Below are 25,867 nucleotides of genomic sequence, written 5' to 3'. Positions count from 1 at the left end.
CCGCGCGTCCGGAGCCTGTGCTCCGCAACGGGAGAGGCCACGGCGGTGAGAGGCCCGCGTACCGCAAAAAAAAAAAAAAAAAAAAAAGTGATCATAATAATGTGTGTTTACGTACTGAATCATTTGCTGAGTTGTTTATAAACAGCAGACTGTACAGAATTCACTGTCAGCTTCGATGTCAGCTCCCAGTACTGCTCTCTAATGCGTGTCCAAAGCTCAAGTGCTTTGTAACCAATAAAGGCTGCACGTTCTCTCTAAGATGCCATTCCTGCACGGACACACTTCCCTTATGTTGTGTTTCTTTTACATGTAGAGTCAGCTTGTGCTTAGTTTAGCTGTCCTGTCAGTTAATAAGCCCTTAAGGTTGAAAATATCTGATGAAAAAGAATGATTAAAGCTGAGAGGGTCATTCGGCTCTTACAGGGGCAGGGATGGGTCACAGGCAGGAGGGGGGCTACTATTCCCTTGGCAGCTGAGGTGCCCACAGTATAGCACAGTGATGACGCAGAAACATGCTGGGACACACCTCAAGACTAGACCATGACACTGGTCCCATGACCTGAAGCTAAGGTTCTGTGGAAGGCTTTGGGGAAAGACTGTAAGTATATTAGTAATGGACGAGAGAAATGTCTCCTGCTGCATATTTTAATCTCTCTCCTTTCATAAATGACTGCTGGAGGACATAAAGGTACTCTATGGTAGCCAAAGAATACTTAAGATACTGGGGGGAAAACTTGGCTTCTATTTTTTGAATTTTTTTCGTGTGCATGCAAAATCCACTGTTTGTTAAACGCTCGGCATTTGCCAGGTCCTTACCAGGTACTTTAAGATACAAGGATGTAAAAGATATAGCCCTTATCCTTAGGAATAGTACAGTCTATTAGAGGGAATAGAAAGCACATAAGAGTCTCCATTAGGTTGAAACAAATGACATAATGATATGATGGTCCAAAACAGAGTTGAATATGGGAAATTTCATACAGTTCAATTCTAATTCTTGTTGGAATATAAATAAGAGCCACAAGAGAATACAATAAACACCATGGGATCAGGTACTATCCTAACTACTTTAAACGTATCAACACTTTTAATTCTCACCACAATTTTATGAGGTAGGTACTATTAGCATCTTTATTTTATTTTATTTTATTTATTTATTTATTTATTTATTTGGCTATGCCAGGTCTTAGTTGCAACACGTGGGATCTTCATTGGCACATGTAAGATCTTCTTTGAGGCATGCGGGATCTAGTTCCCCGACCAGGGATCGAACCCGGGCCCCCTGCATTGGGAGCACAGAGTCTCAACCGCTGGACCACCAGGGAAGTCCTAGCATCTTTATTTTAGAAGTAAAACAAAACAACACAGAACTAAGGTACAGAGAGATCATGAAACTTAGGTAAGGTCATGCAGGAAGTAAATAATAGAACTGGGACTTGAACCAAAGCTGTCTTGCTGCAGAGGCTGAGTTCTTCAAGTACTGTGCTATATCCTACCTCTCCTAGAGAGGGAGAAAGAAAGGGCTTCAGAGATTCTAAGATGGAACTGTGCATTCTCTTGGGGGAACTGGGAAAAGCTTTGTGGATAAGGCGATATTTGAACTACGCCTTAAAGACAAAAATCCTTGAAGGATTGTTCTCACCTGGGAGGTAAGAAGAGGGAATTTCTGACAAAGGGGTCATTATGAGTGGCTATAATGAAGCAAGAATTCAGGGGACATAAACATGGGTGTACGTAGTACATAAGCGAGATGAGGCTAGAAAGGTACATAGGATCCATGTTGTGGGCCTTCTTAAATGCCAGAGAGATGAGTTTATTCATACTTTAGGAAACAGTGGGGAGCTACTGAAGATGATGAAGAATCACTGGATCAAAGGTAGGCAAGAATGAATGTGGAAGCACAGGGTAGGATGGCTTGGGAAAGGGAAAAAATAGGAGGTAGGGAAGAAAAATTAGGAGGCTAGGACAGGAGTCCAGCTAAGAATGTGCAGTAAGGACCCCCAACAAGCAAAGTGACAGTTACTATATTACATTTTTGTCTCCTATAAGTGTCTTTATTGAAAAGTAACTCACCATTGTAAAGGAAGTTGTTGGTGAACTTATAAAAATTTAAGCAATTCATTTCTGTGCCCATCTAATATGATAATCTTTGGGGATTCTTTCAAAACTGCATTCTGACCTCAGTCATGGATGTTTATGCTTAGGATGTCTGTTTTCATAAAATCTTGGACCAATTTATGCTCCAGACACCAGTCAGTGAAACTTCAGTATTTTTCTGCAGTTGGATATTCATTTTATTTTGAGGTGGAAATGCCATTGATCACACAATTTACACTTTCATAGTAATACGTGACAAATGCAGTGAAAAGGTATGGCTTTAAAAAAATGACAGGAAAAATCCCCCTCAGAATGATGTGCAAACTTTTAATAATTTCTCTATGTGTTTAGTAAGTCTTAAGTATTTGGCCCATACGATCATCAACTCCTCTGCCAAAAACCAACTGTGAGAGAGAAATGAAATTACTGGAAAAACAAGGCACATGGGACCACAGCAGCCTAACTCAGGAGCCTGCCTTCTTCAGGGGCACTAACAATTTTGCTTTTAGCAAAACTAACAGTTTTGCTTTTCTCTAGAAGATTCTCACCATCCTAATCACTCTCTCCCACAACTGAAAGCAGCTTTCTTTGTAGTAAGTTTGCACCATTACTTCTTTAAAGTATACAAAGATGCCTACCTCTTTAAACTGTAAACTCCGTCAATATCCTTCTTATCCTATACGTGGGTTTTTGCTCATAGTTAAGCCTGTGAATAGGTGAAGTATGCTGCTACCCACGCATATGGGCTAAAAAGTCCTCATGGGACTTTTAAAAATAGCTCTTTGTTTCCAGAAAGTATTTCTCACGCCTGTTCTCTGCAGAAGGCATATTGTGCCCATTACCACACAAACACCTATTCACATGGATTAGGTCCACGCAAAAAGCACGCAGAAAGCAAAGCCCCGAGGCCTTAGAAGCTGCGACAGATACTTTTTGGTGGGCAAGAGAAGGAGATGAGCGCAATGGGCAATTATTATTATTATTTTTTTTTCAGTACGCGGGCCTCTCACTGCTGTGGCCTCTCCTGTCGCGGAGCACAGGCTCCGGACGCGCAGGCTCAGCGGCCATGGCTCACGGGCCCAGCCGCTCCGCGGCATGTGGGATCTTCCCAGACCGGGGCACGAACCCGTGTCCCCTGCATCGGCAGGCAGACTCCCAACCATTGCGCCACCAGGGAAGCCCCAATGGGCAATTCGTTAGGTGGCACATGGCATGGGTTAATTTTAGCTGGTCTGGTTTGACCGCGTGCTTTTTTTTCCAGAGTTACTGATGCTTGGCAATGCTATGTATAGACTGTGTTCACTAAAGATAAATGATGTGCTGTAGTCACGGGTCCCTGAGTTGTTTCAGGGCAGAATATGTCAGCTTGTCAATGCTGCTTAGCAATATAATTAAATTTATGATTTGCACCTAAATTCAGTGGAACTGGGGGCTGATGGTAAGACTGTCCACATAGCTAGGGTGCGCCTACATGACGAGCCCACTCTAGGAAACTCCGTCACGAGCAGACTTTGGGCTTCCTGGTGCCAAGGTGCTCGGCAGGCACACGGGTAGTGGTTCCAGACCCGGAGACACAGGGTGTCTGCGCAGGGAGAGGACGAAGAGGCCTACACCTGGGCTCTCCAGTCTCCCGTCAGTGCACTCCCCTCATCTGCTGTTGCCCTAGGGTATCCTTTGCCTGTAAGGAAGCTATCCTCTGAGTATAAACCATTTGATTCCTATGATTTAGCAACATTGAAGGTGATTAATGGGCAATTAACACAGGTGGTGGGATCTGTTCCTCCACGAATGCCCCCCCCCCCCCCCCCCCCCCCCGCCGCGAGCCAAGAGGCTCCGTGATAAGAGTGCCAAAGCGTGGGTAGCCAGGGAGCTATTAAGGATACTTCCATTTACTTAATTTATTTGCAATATCATTTATTACTTACAATGCTCAAGGTACCACCTGAGGTACTGTGAGTTATACAAGTCTGAATGAGACACAGCTGCTCCTAATCCAGATAGGGAGATCAGAGAAATATGCAAATAACCACACTCCAAAGCAGTGTGTAATATAACCCCTCAGAGTGATATGAAATCGTGTGACCTCTCTCAAAGACACACACAGAGGAGGGAGGAACTGCTTCAGGCCAAGGGTCAAAGCGTTTTGGCTGAACCTTAAAGTATGGGCAGGATTTATATTTCCAGAATGCTGGGTGAGGCGGAAGGATGATAGTTCTGCAAGATGGGACGGCACGAGCAAAGTCCCAGAGGAGGGAAAGCATAGTGTTCCTGGGGAGGAGTGGGTAGTCTAGACTTACAAGCTGGGGTCAGATGACAGATGGTGGATTTGAGTGTCTTGGGATAGGACTGCAGTTTAAAATGTAGGTAGTGGGGAACGTAGTAAAGATAGTTAGGGTTATGTAGAGCAGAGGGATATGTTGGATTCTGAAAATCCTTATTGGCAGAGGAAGCTGGATACAAGGAAGGAGAGACAGGGTGGGGTGTGGAAGGAGAGAGGAGCGAGACAGCTACTAAAGGGTTATTGTGGTAGCCCAAGTGTAAAGTAAAGGTGGTCTGCAGAAAGGTGGTGGCCTTGATTTACGTTTGGACGGTTCTGTCTAGGATTCACTCTGGGAGGGTTTGTTTATTTTTCTTCCACAAGGTTTCGCTTTGAATCTGAGAATTCAGAAAAGTGCACACAGGAAATGTATACATTACAATTGTGAATTGACAGATCTTGAGCACTAGCTTTTTGTGTAAAAAACTATCTCCTTAGGGGGAATATGACCTCTCTGAGGTCAGGACAATATCTTACACATTTCTTTCTTCCTCAAGGTGTAGAGCTGGCTAGTGCTGGGTGCATGGCAGGGAGCTAAACGTTTGTGAGACAGTGACTGTGTCCACAGTGACACAGTGAGGCTATGGGAGCATTAGGGTCTGTTGCATCTCAGTGAGATGCTTGGATGATAAAGGTGGCCATGTGTCCTAGTGAGTGCACTGTGGAAGGTGCCCCGTGATACAGACATATCCGTTGATGTGGGGTATTTTATCCAATCAGTCCTGAGACAGAGGGCGTGTAACTTCAGATAAGGAGAAGCTGGAAGGATAGGTTTCTTCCTTGCGTGGGGACCTCAGTGTCTGTGTGACGTGCCACAGATGAAGGGTAATAGCTATTATTCTTGTTTTTCACAAGGACAGAAAATCAACATATGCCAAATGACTGGTAGCAATTTTTTCAACACATCTGCCATACTCAGAGGTTGTTATTTCAACAAGGCCCAAAGCTTAAGCTCCTCAGACCCCATGACTTGACAAAGAAAATGGCTTGCGGAAATCTTACCACCACTTTGCGGGCAAGTGAAGGGCCGTGTATTGTGGCGGCGTGTTGGGGAGGGTTCCAGTGTGGGCTGGAGCATATGCACCATTAGTAAACCATTCTTAACTGATTCCTTCTTACTTCCTTACAGAAAGCAGCAGTAGGTCACATTATCTGCTGAGTGAAGGCTTAGGAATATACTGGCTGGGATACCCCAAACATAAGCAACAGCTAGTCTTTCTACAACCCCTCCCATTAATTAGGGAGCAGATTAACATGTCAGTTGATTCTAAAACAGGAGGGTTGTAGAGTTCGCGGTCTGGCACAACTGATGAATTGATGACGTTTGTTAAGAACAGCACCAACCCTCCCTTTCAGTCACCTCCAAGAAAAGTGATGTTTACATTGCCTATTAGAAAAGGACTCTTGGGGCTTCCCTGGTGGCTCAGCGGTTGAGAATCTGCCTGCTAATGCTGGGTACACGGTGAACATTCAAGCCCTGGTCTGGGAGGATCCCACATGCCGCGGAACAACTGGGCCCGTGAGCCACAACTACTGAGCCTGCGCGTCTGGAGTCTGTGCTCTGCAACAGGAGAGGCCGCGATAGTGAGAGGCCCGCGCACCGCGATGAAGAGTGGCCCCCGCTCGCCACAACTAGAGAAAGCCCTCGCACAGAAATGAAGACCCAACACAGCAAAGATAAATAAATAAATTAAAATTTATAAAAAAAAAAAAAAGAAAGAAAAGGACTCTGCCATTTTCAGGTGACACTAAATTCCCTTCCTTTGTTTTATAATGTGGACTCGAGCATATACTTCAATTGAGGAAAAGAAAATCCATCCTTAGAATTTAACTGAAGGTGCCTACTATGTGATCACGAGCTTTTTTAGGTCACGTGAGGGATTTAGAAGAAGCAGAAAACATAGGCTTTGCCTTAATTAATTGCAACATAATTAATGAATTTGTGCAGCGCACACAACTCACTGAGTCCTGCACATGGTATGAACACATGCATGGAGATGTTGTGAGGTAAATGCTGTCACGGGGCAGTGGACAGAATTTCAGAGCCCAAGGCGATTTGGTTGAATTTGTCTGGTAATGTGATCACAGGTAAAGAAATATCTCAAAATAATAATGACAATGCAATACAATACAGGACTTATAAAACAAAAACACAGATTCCTAAACTCAGTAAACTGATTGTTGGCCCACAATATGTTATTTTATGTCTTTTTTTCTTTGCATTAATTTGGCCTTACTTAACCTCTAAGGATAAGCTTATTAGAAAAATAAAGAAGCAGTCTTTTCTTCCAAAGAGGAAATGCGGATGGCTAACAGGCACATGAAACATTGCTCAACACTGATAATCATCAGGCAAATACAAACCAAAACCACAATGAGATATCACCTCACACCTGGCAGAATAGCTAACATCAAAAAGAACACAAATAACAAATGCTGGCGAGGATGTTGAGAAAGGGGAATCCTCCTACACTGTTGGTGAGAATGTAAATTGGCGCAGCCACTGTGGAAAACAGTATGGAGGTTTCTCAAAAAACCAGAACTAGGACTACCATATGACCCAGCAATTCCACTCCTGGGTATATATCCGCAAAAAACAAAAACACTAATTTGAAAAGATATACTCACCCCAATGTTCACAGCAGCATTGTTTACAATTGCCAAGGTATGGAAGCAACCTACGTGTCCGTCAACAGGTGAATGGACAGAGAAGATGTGTTATATGTACAATGGGATACTACTCAGCCATAAAAAGAATGAAATTTTGCCATTTGCAGCAACATGGATGGACTTGGAGGATATTATGCTAAGTGAAATAAGTCAGACAGCAAAAGACAAACACTGTATGATATCACTTATATGTGGAATCCAGAAAAATAAACAAACTAATGAATAAAACAGAAAAGAAGCAGACTCACAGATATAGAGAATAAACTAGTGGTTACCAGCGGGGCGAGGGAAGGAGGGAGGGGCAAAACAGGGGTAGAGGAAATAAAGGGTTATTATGGGATTATATGAAATCATTTGCATGAAACTTGAAAATTGTAAAGAACTTTGGAATTTAAAGAATCTTTCGTTCAATTAAAAAAAGGCGGGGGGGGGGGGGAAGAAGCAGCCTTGCAGAAAAGTTGAAAAAGAAATTCTGAAAAAAAACTTTGTTAGTTTGCCCATGCAATTTCAGTCAGTCATTCATCCATTTACCATATCCCAAATAAAATAGGGAAAGAACAGTAGCTTGAATTACAGTAAAACCTGGACAATATCATTGAAGGCAGAAAAGGGAGTGAAATTCTTACTTGTCTCTAGGCCTGGATGAACTCTCTGCAGACTCTGAGATGTTCTGACAAGGATAGCTGGTGTGGCTGGAACAGAAAGAGAAGAAAACCATTAGTTAGACCTATAAAAAGTGGTCTGATGTGTAATGTGACTTTGTTACAATCTCATTTTCAAATGTCAAAATGTGACCAGGCCCAACCTCACAACAATTCTCTCCTTTTTCTTTCTTTCTTTTTCAAACTAAAATTGCACCTACCCTCTATAAAGAACTCCTAAGTGTTCAGAGCAAATGGAAACCTTCTGGTCTTAGTTGCCTCTGGTCTCATGCCTGGACACAGTCAGGAAGGATGAAAAATTGCCTTCCTACAACATTTGAGTCCAAACTTAAGTCTTGCTTGTGAAAACAAGGAGGAACATAAATTCTTTTTAAAAAGAGTATTAAAAACAGTTCAGTCAAAAGCGTTTATTCTTAGAAATAAACATTTGAGCAACCCTGGGAATAGGGAAGGAATGAGGGGGAAGTGAGAAGTTGGACAAGAGGGGGACAGAACTTTAGGACACAAGATGGCAATGAGTCATCTATTATAAAAGCAGTTTTAATTTTATTGGTACTAGTATTACGTTGCATTAAAAACAGGAAAAATGGAAAATGATCAATGTCGTTATCATTGAACTGTTGAAATGCGTTGAACTGTAAACACCTCAGCTACAAAAGTATTGTAACTGTTATCTGGGCTTGGTGGAGAAGGCGGTGTCTCCAAGATTCTTTCCATCCCATCAGGCTATCCGTGGGTTACTAGAGAGGCAGTTTGGTCCAGGCCCACAGCAAACACAGAGCATTACCTCAAAGCAGCAAAGCTGCTGATGCTTTTGGTCCTCAATAGAAACCCACAGTAACAGTGCTAAGAAATCTTTCTTTGCTATGAAAAGAGGAAGAGGAAGAAAATGAAGGTGCACGGGCAGTGAGCTGGCCCACACCCATCTCCCTGAATTTCAGGGAGGGTGAATCCTGTCCGTCTGTCCTGATCCACTTTTTAATGTGCTTTTTTACCAACTCCTCCCACCTGGCTAACCACTAGGAAGCAGCTGTCGGGTCTGAAGTTCAGAATACAGAACCTAACAGAGGAAGTTAAGATCCTTTCACTAAATGCTGCAGAATTCTAACGCTTGAAAGTTTTTGCAGCGTGGGCATAGCAGTGAGAATGTTCTTCCAAGTGAAGTTGGGTTTGGGGGGCTTTGGTGAATTAATATTTTAAATTCTGTGTGACTGTTAGCTCTGGAAGGGTTTCTTTTCAGTCTCTCTCTAAATTTTAATATTAACTTCATCTGTAGAAGCTCATTTACTCCCAAATACAATAAAGAATTATGACAGAAAGCAAATGGAATACACGTTTCCCTAGAGTAGATATAATGTACTACACATTGATTTTAACGTGACCAGAAAGGAAAACTGCATTTTATGAAAATCCTCTCAAGTCTACTCACTGTCTTGATATCCTTAGTCTTTATTATTACCATTGTCTAGACCCCAACCCCTGCCTTTAATCCCTTACTACAAATCAGAGAACACTTTATTAACCCTTGCCCTAAATTGGGCACCAGAACGTTATTTTTGGTCAAGGTTTGGCAAGTTTGTATAACTTCCAACTGTAAATGACCTATTTCACTGAAAACTGTATATGCCTTGAGAAAGTTCTGATAGCTCAAAAAAAAAAAGAGGAAAATTAAGTCAATCATGGGATGACACGCAATCATATGTGTTATTTTTGTCAAAATTATCCAGCAGGTTTGTCTCAATTTTCAGCTTGAAAGTGAGTAAACAGACACCAGTTTCCAGGCTCAGATCAGCAAGAAAGTTGACGAATTTCTCCAGAATGATGACCGATATGGAGTGTGGGCATCAGTTATGAGGCCCCAAGGAGCCCACAGAGCCAAACCTCAGGCCCGGAAATGCTTGGGGAGCACTGGCCACCCCTGACTCTTCCCAAACCAGGATTTTGATCTCTTTGCAGACAGATGTCTGGTGCTTTCCTCCTTATGGTGTATTTGGCAACATGTTCATGAAGCAGAAAGTCTTACTCAGCTAACACCCTCCACAGTATGTGATGAATCAAGGCATAAAAGGAACAAATGGCATTCTTGGGGAAGAACCACAGATTTACGCCAGTGCCGAGAGGGTGCTGACTTACAAATCAAGCACAATGAGCAAAACTGTGCCATCTTAGCAGATGGAGATGTCACCCTCTGTTGTCAATTTTAGTGTCCAAGCTGTCCTCACTGCCTAGAAGTGCCGAGCGATGGAGGAAAACACATGAAGGGTGACCATAAGCAGAGAATCACAGCTCCAGTATATCCTGTGGGAGCTTTGAAATGCTGGCATTATAAAATGAATTAGCTACAGCCCCTGGCCTTGGTGAGCCCACTATTTCCGGGCAAGGATCTATGAATGAAGGATTGGTCAGCATCGGAGGAGCAATGTGGTAGCCCTTAACGAGTCCCGACAAGCTTCCCGGGGAAGGTGACCCCTTGGACAGGCGCTGAATTTGGGATAAGTAAGAAATGAAAAGGAAGGGAAAGGGGAGTTGGAGCCAAGGCAAGCACTGCATAAAGACAGGGATAAGACACAACGAGGCATGTAAAGAGCCATGATCTGTAGGGAGCGGGTGGAGCAGAGCTGACCTAGGATGTGTGGCGAGGTCACGGGCATATTGGGAATGGTCTTTCCAAAGAACTTAATTGTGGGACTTCCGTGGTGGTCCAGAGGTTAAGAATCCACGCTTCCACTGCAGGGGGCACGGGTTTGCTCCCTGGTTGTGTAACGAAGATCCCGCATGCTGCACGGTGCAGCCAAACATAAATAAATAAATAAAGAACTTAACTGTGATCCTGAAACACTGGAGAAGCAGTACTTCGCAGTGCCTTGAGGCGGACCTTCTCATGATGGACCTGCCTAAGAACGAACTGCAATCTATCTTCTCCTACTTATCTCCAGCCTTGTGTTCAGCTTCCCAACTATGGCACACAACTGGACCTCAGTTTCTGTCCATAACGTGGGGACAGGTGCAGTTATCTACACATGTGAGGTTTAAGTCAGTTAATACATGCAATATATTAAATATGCAATATACTAAGTGCTTGGTAAATGTTAGATATTCTTTTTTTTTTCTTTTTTTACGGTACGCGGGCCTCTCACTGTTGTGGCCTCTCCCGTTGCGGAGCACAGGCCCCGGACGCGCAGGCTCAGTGGGGCCATGGCTCATGGGGCCAGCCGCTCCGCGGCATGTGGGATCTTCCCGGATCAGGGCACGAACCCGTGTCCCCTGCATCGGCAGGCGGATTCTCAACCACTACGCCACCAAGGAAGCCCAATGTTAGATATTCTTATTGTTATTATTATTGTCACTGTTATTATTGCTACCACTACCCTGAAAGTAAGAGCCTATCTTTTCCAACAAAGAATCTGACAATGTTTTTACACTAGACTTTGTGAGCTTAGGGCTTTGCACATATGAGGACAGGATGCTGCCCTAAGCCCAGCAGGACCCACTCTATTCAGGTCCTCCTGCACAGGCTGGATGCGTTCAGTGGGACTTTGGGGAAGTAGGGTCAGTGGCATCGGGGATGGTAATCTGCCTGGGTCTAAATGCCGTCAATTCCAGTTCTTGTAAATTGGTGAATTCCCTATTATATCAGTAGGAAAGCTAGTATGGGAGGATCTATGTTCTGGTGAGTACTGTTACTTACCAGCTGTGCAGTAATGGCATTAGAACCAGCCACGAATACACAGTGCAAACGCAAGTAGGTAAACCAAGATACTGCATATGGCAACAATTTTACATGACAGGAGATAACGTAAAGGGCCTCACAGGGCATCTGCCATAAAGTAAGCATTGGTTAATGTCAGCTATTGTTATCATTATTAGCTTATGGTTCCTATAATGATAATGATGATGTAACTGTCATGAAATCTCTATTGTAAGACTTCCTCTGATTGCAGTAATCATTTTACAGTATATACATGTATCAAATCATTGTGCTGTACACAAACTTGCACAGTATTTTATGTTAATTTTATCTCAATAAAGCTGGAAAAAAAAGTCTTCCACGGAGAGGTTTTGCTTTCTCCCTCAGGCAGGTAAGCTGTCCTCCACCCAACAGCCCTAGAAACCATTCTTACACCCTTTGCTGTAACTGCTTATTTTCCTGTGCCCTATGACACACGGCCAGTTTCTTGAGATGGGTATTGCTTTTACCTTTGTAACCTCTGTTAGAAGCACAGGGCGTGGCACCTTGTAGAAAAATAAGGCTTGCTAAAGAAATGAGGTAGATGAATTACAAATGCTTTAAACGTTGGCTTTCGAACTAAAAGGGGATCAAAGAAAAATTGTTTATTCTCAGCAAATTGTCTTTCCTTGTAAATCTCAAGTTTGCCTGACTACTTTTCCTGCCTTTTTGAAGTGTATTTATCCTTGTGCATATTCCAAAATGTTCCCAGCTCAGATTTCAACCTCAAAGCTCTTTCCAGACCCACTTTTTTCTTTCTGTCCTTTTTTCTCTATCAAACTATGATCACCATCACGGAAGAGTCTTCCATTTAAAGTCCATATCTCCTCCAGATATGCAGCCTCCTTGCAATAAGGCTGAAGTTCAAGCTCACTGTCTGGTCATACGAATGCCATGCCCCAGAGCGTCCTGCTGCCTCTGAAGGGGCTGGCTGATAGCAAAGTCAAAAAATGTGTGTGAGGTGTTTACATCTCACATTCATTGTGCCCTTAAAATGTACCAGGCACACACTTCAGGACGTTTGATGATTTTTTCCATTTTTATTCTCACAACAACCCTCTGAAGTGGATCTTATTAGTTACATTGTATGAATGAGGGATCTGAGGCTCAAAGAAATAACTTGCCTGAGGCCACCCACCAATTATATGGCAGAGGCCAAATTGGAACTGGAGTCAGATTCTGACTCCACCCCACTCTACTGTTTCCCGAACTTGTCTGACCATCAAGACCTACTGTGGCATTCATTCATTCATTCATTCATTCATTTACTGAAGTATAGTTGATTTAACTGTGGCATTTGTTAAACATACAGATCCCAAGGCCCTGCGCCAGCTCTACAGAATCTGAATCTCTAGGGCCCTGGTCAATCTATATGTTGGCAAAGTCCTGAGAATCTATATGCTTACCCTGCACGCTCCATCCCCCAGCCAGGTGATGCCTATGACATGACACGTTTGGAAAACTGTTCACTGGCCACTACTTTCTTGCTCTGACCAGTCACTGGGTCCTCTGTGGGGTTCCCCTTCTAGGGGGTCCCCCACTAAGTGTCCACAGCTGGTGTTCATGACTTGCGCAACTTGATTTACTTGAATGCTGCAAACATTCTGGCAAGTTATACCGATGGGGCCAGGTTGTTGAGGCTCTGGGCGGAAATACCCCTCAGGGGTCAGTTCACGAGGAACCAGGTAGGACTTGCAACACCCTGGCAGCCAGGCCTCTTCCTTTTGCTCTGTCATCGAGTGATATCTACACAGCAGGTCCTGGGGCTGCAGAGGTCATCTTGGTCATGGCTACCCCTTGGCACACCAAGTCCTGGGCCTGAGTGCAGTGACAATTCTAAGCTGGAAGTTCGTTTCTTTTGTGGCTCACTGGCTAAATTGAATTTCCATCCATAGTTTCTCCTGAAATAAAATGTATTATCTCCTACACATTGTGGCTCTTGGCAGCTCTAAAGAAGCCTGTGTAATCTGAACAGGAAATCTCTGAATCTTTCAGACAGCATTACCTCCCCAGATCTCCACTAGGGAATGTGTTTCTTCTAACTTGAACAGTAAATCATAGAGCACATTACATAAGATAATTGAAACAAACAAAAAAAGGAGCTGTGAAATGATGCTGGTGGTTTCAAACACCTTTTAATGCGAAAAAAGCTGCTTCACAAACAATCTACAACAATTTTGGAGGAGAAACTGGTGTCATGAAATGAAGCAGATGCTGAACTAAATCTGCAGCAGCCATATTTTGCTGTAAATGCTTTTAGAGAGTAGCTGGGCCTCGAGGTAAGAAGAATCAATGTGCAATGAGAAATCATAAAGACCTTCTTTTCCCGCAGGTCTACCTCTGGCTTAGTGGACAAATGTGGAAGTTTCCTAACAACTTGAAGCTTCACATATTCCTTTCCTGTCTGGCAGTGCTCTCCTTGGTGAGTTAAAAAAAAAAAAAATCCTCCTGACACAAGTTTATGCACATACCGAGGACATCTGCTTGCAATTAAAGACAGAAACTAGGGCCTGACTTTTCAAACGTAGCTCTTTGAGTGATAAGGCCAGTTAGGGGTGCAGTGACTTAAGGAGAACACACCGGGGGGGGGGTGCTTTAAAAAAAAAAAAGTACGAAAAGGAGCAGTTAATATGCATGCTGGGTCTCAGCTGGCTTGCATCTTCCTTCAGCAAAGCTTCCCGGCAATCCCTCTGGCTTTCCCTTCCAACTGCTACAAGAACAGTGAAACACCCTGCGCAGCTAGCGGCACTTAAAGCTGCTTCTCATTATGGAGGACAGCAAGGGTGTCAACACCAGGCAACAGGCGGAAAGCCACCCCTCTGTGCCATGTGACAGCAGGAGCCCAGGGGAATCACAGCCCTGCTAAGAGAAGCAAACAGAACCCAGGTTGGCACTGGACCACTATCAGTCCTAGGTGGCTAGGCAGAGGGATAGGACTGGGACCGGAAGGAGAGACAGAGTATTCAAAGGTCAGACTGAGGTGGAGGGAAAAGGGCAGAGGTGTCTCTTCGTCTATAATGTTGTCTTAGATGTTTTTAATACCTGTGAATCCACTCATTAAAGCAGTAGAGTCAGACGTTTTAACAAAGCTCAGATGGTGACTCATAGATGATGTGCCGGAGCTGGCACCTCTTCCCAGCTGTGTTCAGTGACATGATGTCATTAATTTGAAATCAGCCACAGCGGGAATACTTACACCATAAAATTTGGTGAGCGCTCCAAGTCAAGGCTTTCTGCCGTCTAAGTCTGTGAAAATTCCATTCAGCTTTCAAGATGAGTGTGTCTTCTCCTCCATGATGCATTTTAAAATGTTCTCCCAGATGGGATCCATCTCTCCATCCTTTGTGCTTTCACACAATAGCTGGACCATGGCATTTCTTATTCCCTGCCTGGTATCTCAGTTTTCTGACCTGTCCAATGAATGATAAGCTGGACGTTTGAAGGCAAGGACCCCGTCTCCTCCTTCTGACCCACCACATCATTAGCACGGCTCCTTCAATATACTGAGTGCTCAACATACATGTGTCGAATTACTGAGCATCTCACTGGGAAGTCTTTCGAGAAACGCTGTGAGGCACCAGGACTTTACTCATATCGCTTTGAATTTAGCAGGCATTTTGTGGTCTCTGGAGTCTCAACTGGCACAAAAGAAGATTCTAAAGTATTAGATGACAAGTGTCCTGCTGGGACCGTGAATGCTCAAACTTGAGGCAAAGTCAGTGCATTTCAACTCATTTTCATGGTATTGAGCCCCTTAATAGTGCTCAGTGAGGAGAAGAACTAATGAACGTGGGATCGTTCAACTTCCTCACCTGCCTTCCTGTCACCTGGATAGATGCATTTGCTTGGTTTTGGCTACAGCAGAGGGTCAGTGTTTTGAGAGCGAGGTGTGTAGTCCGTGCCCATTTACTAGGCTGAGGCTGGCAGTAAGGTCTTTTAAGTCCTGGGGATCAGCTGATGTGGCAAATTCATGGATCTCCTTGTTGAGACCAGGCAGCGTTTCAGAAGCACAGCACGGTGAAGGTGTCCTAGGCAGGCATGTACTTCGTCAGAGGTTTAAAGCTGTGTCTTCCGCTCTCTGGGCAGAGGCACCTTTTATAGACAGGTTGGTCTGAGCTGCCTCTCTGCCTCTTGTTCCCAAGCTCCACTTATCAATTTCCATGGAACATTTCTCGAACAAAAGCCTATTCTCTTGGGAAGTAGGTATTTGAGAGGCACTGAGGTGCCAGGCGCTGTCCTCGACGCCGGGGATACAACGGTGAGGAGCGTGGAGGAGGTCTGCCTTTCCGGGTGTACAGTCTGCTGTGTGCAGAGGGAAACAGGTAAGCCAACGGGTGATGCCAGGTAGCAGGGGAGGGCACTGAGATGTGGGGAGAGGAGCTATCAGAGACTTGGAAGCAGCACGAAAGAGTGTAGGCCCTAAGGTGGGACCAGGGGCTGGAAAGGAGGTCGGTGTGGGAGGCGCAAGGGGAGAGAAGGAACAGGGGGAGGGAGAGGCGAGAAGAAGCATTTGAGGTCACGGGGTGCCAGGGGCCAGATCTTGCACTGTCTTGCAGGCCATGGTAAGGACGTGTGGACTGCTCACTATGTCACCATGTCAGGTTCCGTGAAAGGGACCCCAGTGAGTTGGAGCTACTATCGCTGTCACACCTGTCTCATCATGTGTGTCCTTCCCACTTGAATCCTTCACTGTAACAGTTGGGAATTGGGAGGTGTTGGCATTGGGTCCCGAGGCTCTTTGGTGTATGGCTTTAATGCACTAATTACACTTATCCCACTGTACTGGGTCTGGGTTACAGACACAAGCCAGAGGGCCATTCGTTTGTACAAGACATATTTATCAAGCACCTATTATGCATAAGGCACTATACTAGGCATTGGCATATGGTGGTGAACAGACTACCATAGGGCCCAAGGTTCATTTCTCTCTATTCCCCTAAATGGATCCTTAGCCCCTGACCAATGCATCTGTTTGCCATCTGGCACATTCCTGATTCTAGGTCTTTGCTCACCTTATATCATTCTCCTTGTTTTCTCCAGAATGGGGAGAAGATCAGAGGTAATTCCCATCTATGGAGTGGGGATAATCGTTCAGAAAATGAAACTGATATATATATAAAGTACTTCACGGAACGTCTGGCACAATAAAAAAAAAAAGAATTAAATAATACCATTTGCAGCTATACGGATGTACCTGGAGGTTATCATACTAAGTGAAGTAAGTCAGAAAGAGTCAGGCGAACACCACATGATATCCCTTGTATGTGGAATCTAAACTATGACACAAATGAACATGTCTATGAAACAGAAACAGACTCACAGACATGGAGAACAGACTTGTGGTTGCCAAGGGGGTGGGGTGCGGTGGGGAGGGAAAGATTGGGAGTTTGGGATTGGCAGATGTAAGCTAGTATATAGAGCACGGGTCCCCCAACCCGTGGGCCGTGGACCGCTACCAGTCCGTGGCCTGTTAGGAACTGGGCCACGCAGCAGGAGGGGAGCAGCAGGCCAGCGAGTGAAGCTTCATCGCTCGCATTACCACCTGAACCATTCCCCCAACACCCCCGCCCCGGTCTGTGGAAAAAGTGTCTTCCATGAAACCGGTCCCCGGTACCAAAAAGGTTGGGGACCACTGATATGTAGGATGGATAAACAACAAGGTCCTACTGTACAGCACAGGTACCTGTATTCAATATCCTCTGATAAACCATAATGGAAAAGAATATATATATGTATAACTGAGCCACTTTGCTGTACAGCAGAAATTAACACAACCTTGTAAATCAACTATACTTTAATAAAATTTAAAGGAAATTTTTTTAAGTAAAAAAAAATCTCTGGCACATAGCGTTTATGAGTACAGTACAGTTAACCGAGAGCAGTTAACGGCATTTATGTATGTCACTCATCGGACAGTTATGTCCTATGCTGATTCTTGCACTGTTTAGTTTGTGTTTATATATTTGTTCCCCTCAATTAGATTACAAGTCCCTTCAAAGTAGGAACCACATTTTATCCTTCCCAACTCTGCACATATTAGGCCCTCCATTAATATCTGTAGTATGATGGCTAGCTGGCCTTTTGATTGATATCTATGAGATTACAGGTTTTTTTGGTTAACAAAGGTTCTTAGTGGAAGGTCATGCACACTTTATAGATATATTTGTCACAATTTTATATGGTAAAAGAAACATAAAAGTTTGACACAGCTTCTCTCAGATACTTGACTCAAAATTTTTAGATTCACTTTCTGAAGCCCAGTTTTGGAAAGAAATTATTGAAACTCTGTAGCTAACATGCAACCAGCTCCAAAAATTATTTTGCAGCAGAAAATAGAAGCTCTACCAAAAAGTGAATGGAGATGGATAAGGTGACAACCCTCTAGACACGTACCTTGGCAGAAAGGTACCCGAAGCTTACTTTTTTGAACTTTGTCCTTTTTGTTGTGCCTTCTGTAGTTTTGGCTCCAGTGAGAAGCAACCCTTATGGACACTGAATCTTAACCCTAACTCTAACTTCAGAATTTCCAAAATGGACAGTTAAAATTAGAGTCAAAAAAGTCCATCAAATCACATAACAACAATTTAAAGCAGAAAATTATACTGGGTGTGAAAAAAATTTTTGACATTTTTCTGGAAGGAATATGTTTCAACTGAGAAGGAAATCCATTTCTTTGTATCTACAGAGCAGGCAAAGTCTTATAGTCTAAAATATAAGCTTTGATTCCTTGCTGGAATTATGTGTAGTGTGGTGACAATATGACATAAAGAAAAAAAATCAAAAGCCTTATTGATCATCCATATGTGGCCATTGCTCTGGCCATATATGGAAAGGGTTGGAAAGGATAAAATGTGGTTCCTACTTTGAAAGGACTTGTAATCTAATTGAGGGGGCAGATATATAAGCACAAACTAAATAGTGCAAGAATCAGCATAGGACATAACTGTCCGATGAGTGACATACATAAATGCCGTTAACTGCTCTCGGTTAACTGTACTGTACTCATAAACACTATGTGCCAGAGATTTTTTTTTAACTTAAAAATTTTTTTTTAAATTTTATTAAAGTATAGTTGATTTACAATGTTGTGTTAATTTCTTCCTTGCACAGTATGCCTCTGTGTCAGCCTGAAGGGGTGCCCTGCCCATAGGCTTTCTGGCGGGACAGGGACACTGTATGGCTTTAAGTGTTCCCTGATTGAAGGTGGGAAAAGCAGCAGTGAGCCAAGTTCTGCACAGAGTTTTTACTGTGCTGAGGCCAGGAGGTGAGGGGGAAGGAGAGGGGCAGGACTCCCACACAACTTCTGCCCTGCTCTACTTTCTGGTAGATATAAGTTAAAAAGGCTGAGAAAGACACCTTTGGGTAGATGGGACAAAGGAGGATCTGGGACTCTATACAGTTCAAGTTTAGGAAATCTGTAGCAAATGCAAATATATATATAACATGTATTATATGTATGTAATATATATAATTTATATTTAATTTACATTTTATTTATATATATATTTAATGAACTTCTAAGCAGCAGCTAGTGAAACTGAAGAGCACCCAAAATAATCTGTATGGCTATACAGATCCTACCTCAGTCTTGTCTGCTATTAGTCCCCTGCTCTAAATTGGAAAAATCTGAATGGCCTAGTTTCTTTTCAGTGGAAAGAGCATGTAGGGAAAAGGGATCTAGAGAAGCCAGAAATGGTTGGGCCACCAATGTAATTGCAAATGAAATCTACAACAGGACATTTCTCTTTCTAAAGAATAACATCAAAAAACAATTTAAAAAACTTATCTGGAAAGTACACTCATTTTTTTTAAACATCTTTATTGGAGTATAACTGTTTTACAATGGTGTGTTAGTTTCTGCTTTACAACAAAGTGAATCAGTTATATATATACACATGTTCCCATATCTCTTCCCTCTTGCACCTCCCTCCCTCCCACCCTCCCTATCCCACCCCTCTAGGTGGTCACAAACCATCTAGCTGATCTCCCTGTGCCATGCAGCTGCTTCCCACTAGCTATCCACCCTACGTTTGGTAGTGTATATATGTCCATGCCACTCTCTCACCTTGTCACAGCTTACCCTTCCCCCTCCCCATATCCTCAAGTCCATGCTCTAGTAGGTCTGTGTTTTATTCCCGTCCTACCCCTAGGCTCTTCATGACATTTTTTTTTCTTAGATTCCATATATATGTGTTAGCATACGGTATTTGTTTTTCTCCTTCTGACTTACTTCACTCTGTATGACAGACTCCAGGTCTATCCACCTCATTACAAATAACTCAGTTTCGTTTCTTTTTATGACTGAGTAATATTCCATTGTATATATGTGCCACATCTTCTTTATCCATTCATCTGTCGATGGACACTTAGGTTGCTTCCATGTCCTGGCTATTGTAAATAGAGCTGCAATGAACATTTTGGTACATGACTCTTTCTGAATTACGGTTTTCTCAGGGTATCTGCCCAACACTCATTTTTGAGTCATTAGGAGTTGTGCTCCCAAGAAGCATCTTTCCTGTTCCCAGATCTTTGAAGCCCTGCCTGAATGATGGACTCCACTTCCTATTTTCTTCTCTTTTGAATAATCCTCTTCAGCTGTGTTTCTGACCCTTCCCCTCCACTAAACCTTTTCTTTTCAAATTCTATGGTCTCTCCTCTTTCCTTATATGACTCAACTTTTCAGATGCGTTTGTCTCAGCAGACCATTGCCTTTTAAAGACATGCTCTTTGCCTAGCTTCCATGATGCCAAATTTGTCTGGTTTCCCTTTTACCTCACTGGCTGTTCTTTCTTGCTCACCTTTGCTGGCTTCTCTTCCTCTGCTTTTCCCCTAAATATTGTAGTGTCACAGACTCTTCACTCCCCTAGCTTTTCTGTCCCCATCCGCCCTGAAAGGGGAATCTCATCAAGTCTCAAGGCTTTAAACATCACTATATGCTGATGGTTCCAAATTTCCATCTTTAGCCTGAACCTCTCCATTGAACTCCAGGCTCGACTCAGCCTCTTTGGCCTCTTCACTAGATATCCAATAGGTATCTCGATCTTAACACACAACTCTCAAGTAATCCCTGATGAACCCGCTCCTTGTCAACTCTTCACTATCTCTGTAAATTATTTCACCATCCACGCTGGTACTTAATCCAAAACCCTATAGGCCATCTTCATTTCTTCAGTCTCCCTCACTCATATTCCCTTATTTAACCCACTGACAAATTATGTCAGTTCCATCTCAATTCACTTCTCTCCTTCTCCTTTGCTATTATTATAGCCCAAGTTCCCAACACCTCTTGCCTAGACTATCAAATAGCTTCCTAACTGGTCTTCTTACTTCTACTTTTGGCCCCCTTCAATTAACTATTGAAACACTAAACAGGGTGACCTTTTAAAAGCATAAATCAGATCATGATACTTCACTAAAATTCTCCATGATTTCCCATGTAATCAGACTAAAGCCCAAACTCCTTATAATGACCACCAAGATCTCTTGTGTAGTAAACACGGCTGGTTGTCTACCCAGACTGCCTTCCTCCTTCCTTCTCAACAGAAATGTGATTTTGTTCAGGTAACCACTCCTCCCCAAGCAGCTCATGTGCCTCAAGGGAAGCCAACCCAACCCCAGCTCCAAGAGTAGGTATAATTGGACAGAGGGTTATTCCCATCCTTTTCTGAAGTTCAAGAAAGAGGATGTGACCCAAAGGGAAGCTTACTGGGGGGGATTCTAGAAAATTTAAGGGAAAAAATTTACAGAATGCCACAGTCTCCTTGCTTTACCTATTTTACCCCAAACCTGAACATGCAGCTGATACAACTGAGAGGGCAAAGACATCGGGGTTTTTTTGGAATTTTACCAACTTGGGCAATTTTAATTTATTTTTTATACAGCAGGTTCTTATTAGTCATCCATTTTATACACATCAGTGTATACACGTCAATCCCAATCTCCCAATTCATCACACCACCACCCCAGGCAAAGACATCTTTTGGAAAATGAATTTGAAGCCACTGGATTTAGCCGATCCACAGCCCGCACCAACTCTGTTTTTCTAATTATATGAATTACTTTTTTTATTACTTAAGTCAATTTGCATTATGCTTCCTGTCCCTTGCTCCTGATCCTGGCTAGTATATTCCAAGAGTGGCCCCTGCTTCCCTTTCTTTCTCCTTGTGCCAACGTCTTCTTACCGTTATGCCCCAGCCCTGAAACTTGCTGATCTTATTCAGACTCAACTCCCGCTATTCTTAGTACCCACATGATTTTGTGTGATTGGCTTAGGCTTCAGCTCAAATGGTATCTTCTCAGGGATGCTTTCTCTGACCAAATAATCGAAAGGAGTCATTCCCAAGTCACTTGTAGGACATCACTATGTTTTATTTTCTTCATAGCCTTTATTTATCTTTGTGTTGAATTCATTTATTTGTATTCTTCTCTATTTTCCTATCTTCACTCCACTAGAATATAAGTCCTGACAAAAGCAAGGATCTACTTTCCCAGCACAGAGTAGGCATTTTATAAATATCTGTTGAATGGATAAATGCATGAACGAACCCCTTGTCCCGGTAATAATGGGGACTTTATCTACTTTTTGCTTGTTGCCTTATCTGCAACAGATTTAAAATCTGTAGATGTATCTGTAAATATTTTCCTGGAAACCCTATGAAAATTCCTGACAATTAGCAACAAATAAATGGTTGCTAATTTGCTTAGGAGGGCATAAAAGCAGGCAGAATCTTTGAATGCAAATAGTTGGTATTCTAAAGATTGGCTAATATCTTTTCCCGGTCTCCAGAAATGGCATCATCACTGTTTTCTTGGACTTGGACTTAAAATTTTGGATTTGTCTACGATTTCTCATTTTTTCTACCAGTTGTCAGAACATGCCATTGGTTCTTTCCTTCCATTATGTGTTTCCCAGGCTACTCCCTTTCTTTCCAACTTCCACTTCCCTGACGAAGCCTCATTTCTTCACCCATGCCTTATTCCAAAGCTTCCTGTTATCTCTGCCCTGAGCAGGGATTCCAGTCTATTCTTTGCACAATGTTGGATTAATCTTCCTAAAATACCATTTTCACCCTGCCTCGCCCCTGCTGATGGACTCAAATGTCACCCTCTTGCTTACTGGATTAAGTCCAAATTCTGCAGCTCAACATTCAAAACGTTTCTTCAGAAGGCACTGCTTTTCTCTAACTTCTTTCCCACAACTTATTAACGCAAACACGCTTCAGTCAAGACGGCGGCCCTACGATCGTCAGCCTGTGTTCTCTTTTCTTTCTCCTTTACCTTTTTCTCTTTATCCTCTTCTGCTGAAAGTTTCCATCCTTCCCTCCCTAAGCAAAAATCTCCAACTCCCCCGAGAACACCCCTCCTTCCCAAAACCTTCCTTGATAATTGGCTCCCTTCTGACAATTTTTGACATTTCACCTCTCCCCTTGAACTGGCCACTGACGTTCTCCATCAGTGATTTTTCTTGAAAAGACTGCTAAGGAGGAACATGGAATGTAAACTATTTGTATACAGTTACTATCATTAGGATAATCTCTCCACACAGGAAAATGTGACCCAAGTGTATGTGATAAACGAGTAGCATAACAGCGTTAGAGAACACGGAGGCTCCAAACATGTTCTTCAAGTCACGCTGGAATGTGAACTATTTGTAACACTTATTCCCAATAATTAGAATCTACCCAAAGCTCTTGGAAATAATTTACATTGTTCTCCCTCCTTGGACACCTTCTTACAGTAGATTGGCACAAACTGGTATATTTTAGACATATTAAAATTGATAATCACATAATTTTCTTTAATTAAAACCCACTAAGTATATGTTTATTTTTTCAAATTTCTACTTTTAGAGTGCAGTGTGAACAGGTAACCTCCTCTATTTCTTGAGCTTAACCACAATGTTTATTATTCATAACCGGCAGCACGTTATAAAGGTAACGGATGACATGTCCATATTGTCTGAAAATGTCTTCCCTAAATCCATTCTTTGAAAATGAAAAATATTGAGATGGCAAACTGATTATGCATCATCATTTCAGTCAACACATTTACAGGGAGCATTGCCTAAATGCCTAGCTCTTTGCTAGGTTCTGTGCGCTAAGGAAAAGTAGTTGAAATTCCTGGGCTTAGAAATGTTCTTCTGGTCCGGGAGCAAAACTAACAGACCAGATGCTGCCTGAGGCTCCTAAGGGCTAAAATGGTTACAACTTGCTGATGCACAAGGACTTTGGGAAGTGAGAGAGTGGCCCAATGAGGAGTAGCTTGATAATTTATATGACAGTGATGGGACTGGAATTCATTTTGAAGGCTTGTAGAATGGAGGATGCAGATAGATGGGCAGGTGAGGGAAATAACATGCCCAGGGCAATGATAAAAGGGCAAGACTGGCTCAGAGGAGCATTGCGAAGGACAGATACAGCCATGACGGGGAGTGTGTCTGGGAGGAGATGGGGGAAAAGTTGGACATTTAGTGTAGAGAGTCAGATGGCCTCAAAACACAGACTTGAAGCATTTGGCAATGTGAACCACTAAGATTCTTGAACTAGAGCGTGATAGGACAAAAGGGCTGTTTTAGGAAACTGGGCTCTTCAGCTGCATGCCTGAGGGATTGGGGAATCCAAGGGGCTCTTGCAATGGCCCAGGAATGACCTCTGAAGGGACTGAGAACATATCCATTATTCTCTATTGTTCTTACTTGTTCAGAAGACCTTGACAAAATAAGGCTTTCTCTACATGGCTTGATTTCTATGTGAAAGTTTCCTTTTCCACATCTCTTGCCAAGTCTCCTAAGGACCACCCCCCTTGCTTCCCTCCTTTGGTTCAGTGACCTCTTCTTCAGGACTACCCCCACCCTCATGACCATTACGTACTAAAACACATGAATGATCAAAAATTTATATCAGCTGAGACTTTAAACCCAGAAGGGTCCAAAAATGAACATGAATGTCTGTTTTGAGAAGTTTTAACTTCTTGAGAAATAAAAATATGGTAATAAATTTCTATTAAATGTTCCCTTCCCCCTGCAAAGTTGGCCATGTCAAATCCCCCTTTCCTCTTGAGGCAAGGCTCCTTTAATGCCATGTTGGAAAGGTTCTAGAAGATTTCGGACACTTTCACGTCATAGAATAACCTCGTTCTGACAGTAAAGACTCAGTGTGTTCATTTTAGAGTAGGGCTGCTTTGACCAGAGGGGAAGCAGGAGGCCCAAGTCTGCCCACTGGGCAGCATTTACTAGCTTCTTTGCAGAAACCACCGATCAAAAAGCCTCTGGCAAAACATTTAGAAATTCAAAACCAAAATATTTGATCGAAATGATATTTCAGAGGCTATCTGTACAGTTACCTGAAAATTTATGAGGTGCTTCCAGCAGTGGACTAAAATAACGCAAATAACAACTGATAACTTCATATCTACTATGCGGCTGGCATGACTCAAAGCTCTAAGGACACAACATTGAAATATCTATCCCTGCCCTCACGAAGATTATAGTCTATGGCTGTCCTATCTCAATAGCATCAATCTGCTTAAAAATGCCCAAGACAATAACTGTTTTATGACTTTTTAAAAGTAGTCCAATTTCTTTAATGAGCAGAAGAAATTAGACTATGATATGAAAAAGCTAGGGAATGAATTTGGAAAATAAACGAAATCTTAGACAGTTAAATCTCCTTTTCCTGTAGAACTCAACCAACAAAGCCGTAAGCTGGATGGAAAAACAGTTTCTGGGGAGTATGCAATGTGTTAACCTAAGTAAATATCAAAAGTGACAGCGTTATGTACTGAATGCATACTACAAGCAAAGGTTCAAGTTTACATGGTGGGTTATTTCTGTCTCCTCTATTCATTTCTGTTAACAGCTTTGTATCAGTGTATGTGCACAAAAATATCCTTATTTTCTCGTTAGCATATTTTGCTGTGGAGTTTACAAAACCTTAAGGGCATATTCTTCTTTTTTTTTTTTAAACATCTTTATTTGAGTATAACTGTTTTACAATAGTGTGTTAGTTTCTCCCTTACAACAAAGTGAATCAGTTATACATATACATATGTTCCCATAACTCTTCCCTCTTTTGTCAACCTCCCTCCCACCCTCCCTATCCCACCCCTCTAGGTGGTCACAAAGCACAGAGGTGAACTCCCTGTGCTATGCTGCAGCTTCCCACTAACTATCTAATTTACATTTGGTAGTGTGTATATGTCCCTGCCACTCTCTCACATCGTCACAGCTTACCCTTCCCCCTCCCCATATCCTCAAGCCCATGCTCTAGTAGGTCTGAGTTTTATTCCCATCCTACCACTAATCTCTTCATGACATTTTTTTTTTAGATTCCATATATATGTGTTAGCATACAGTATTTGTTTTTATCCTTCTGACTTACTTCACTCTGTATGACA

General features: G+C 42.8%; 1 protein-coding gene across 11 annotated transcripts in view; it reads right to left on the bottom strand.

The window, feature by feature from the left end:
• Positions 1-25,867, bottom strand: part of GHR (growth hormone receptor) — a 290,708-nt gene that overhangs the window by 80,474 nt on the left and 184,367 nt on the right. For 8 of the 11 annotated variants that reach the window (XM_067030930.1, XM_067030931.1, XM_059060884.2 and 5 more), the window contains one exon: positions 7,711-7,776. In XM_067030930.1, the coding sequence (XP_066887031.1) occupies positions 7,711-7,776 (66 nt within the window). Of the gene's footprint in view, positions 1-7,710; positions 7,777-14,669; positions 15,776-16,485; positions 16,559-25,867 lie in introns of those variants that run through there. The other 3 variants (XM_067030929.1, XM_067030927.1, XM_067030928.1) reach the window with 3 other exon arrangements.

The sequence above is a fragment of the Kogia breviceps genome, chromosome 4 (genome assembly GCF_026419965.1).
Source record: "Kogia breviceps isolate mKogBre1 chromosome 4, mKogBre1 haplotype 1, whole genome shotgun sequence".
NCBI classification, from domain to species: Eukaryota; Metazoa; Chordata; class Mammalia; order Artiodactyla; family Physeteridae; genus Kogia; species Kogia breviceps.
Note: the sequence above shows the minus strand (reverse complement) of the source record. Positions and strands in the feature narration are given on the sequence as shown.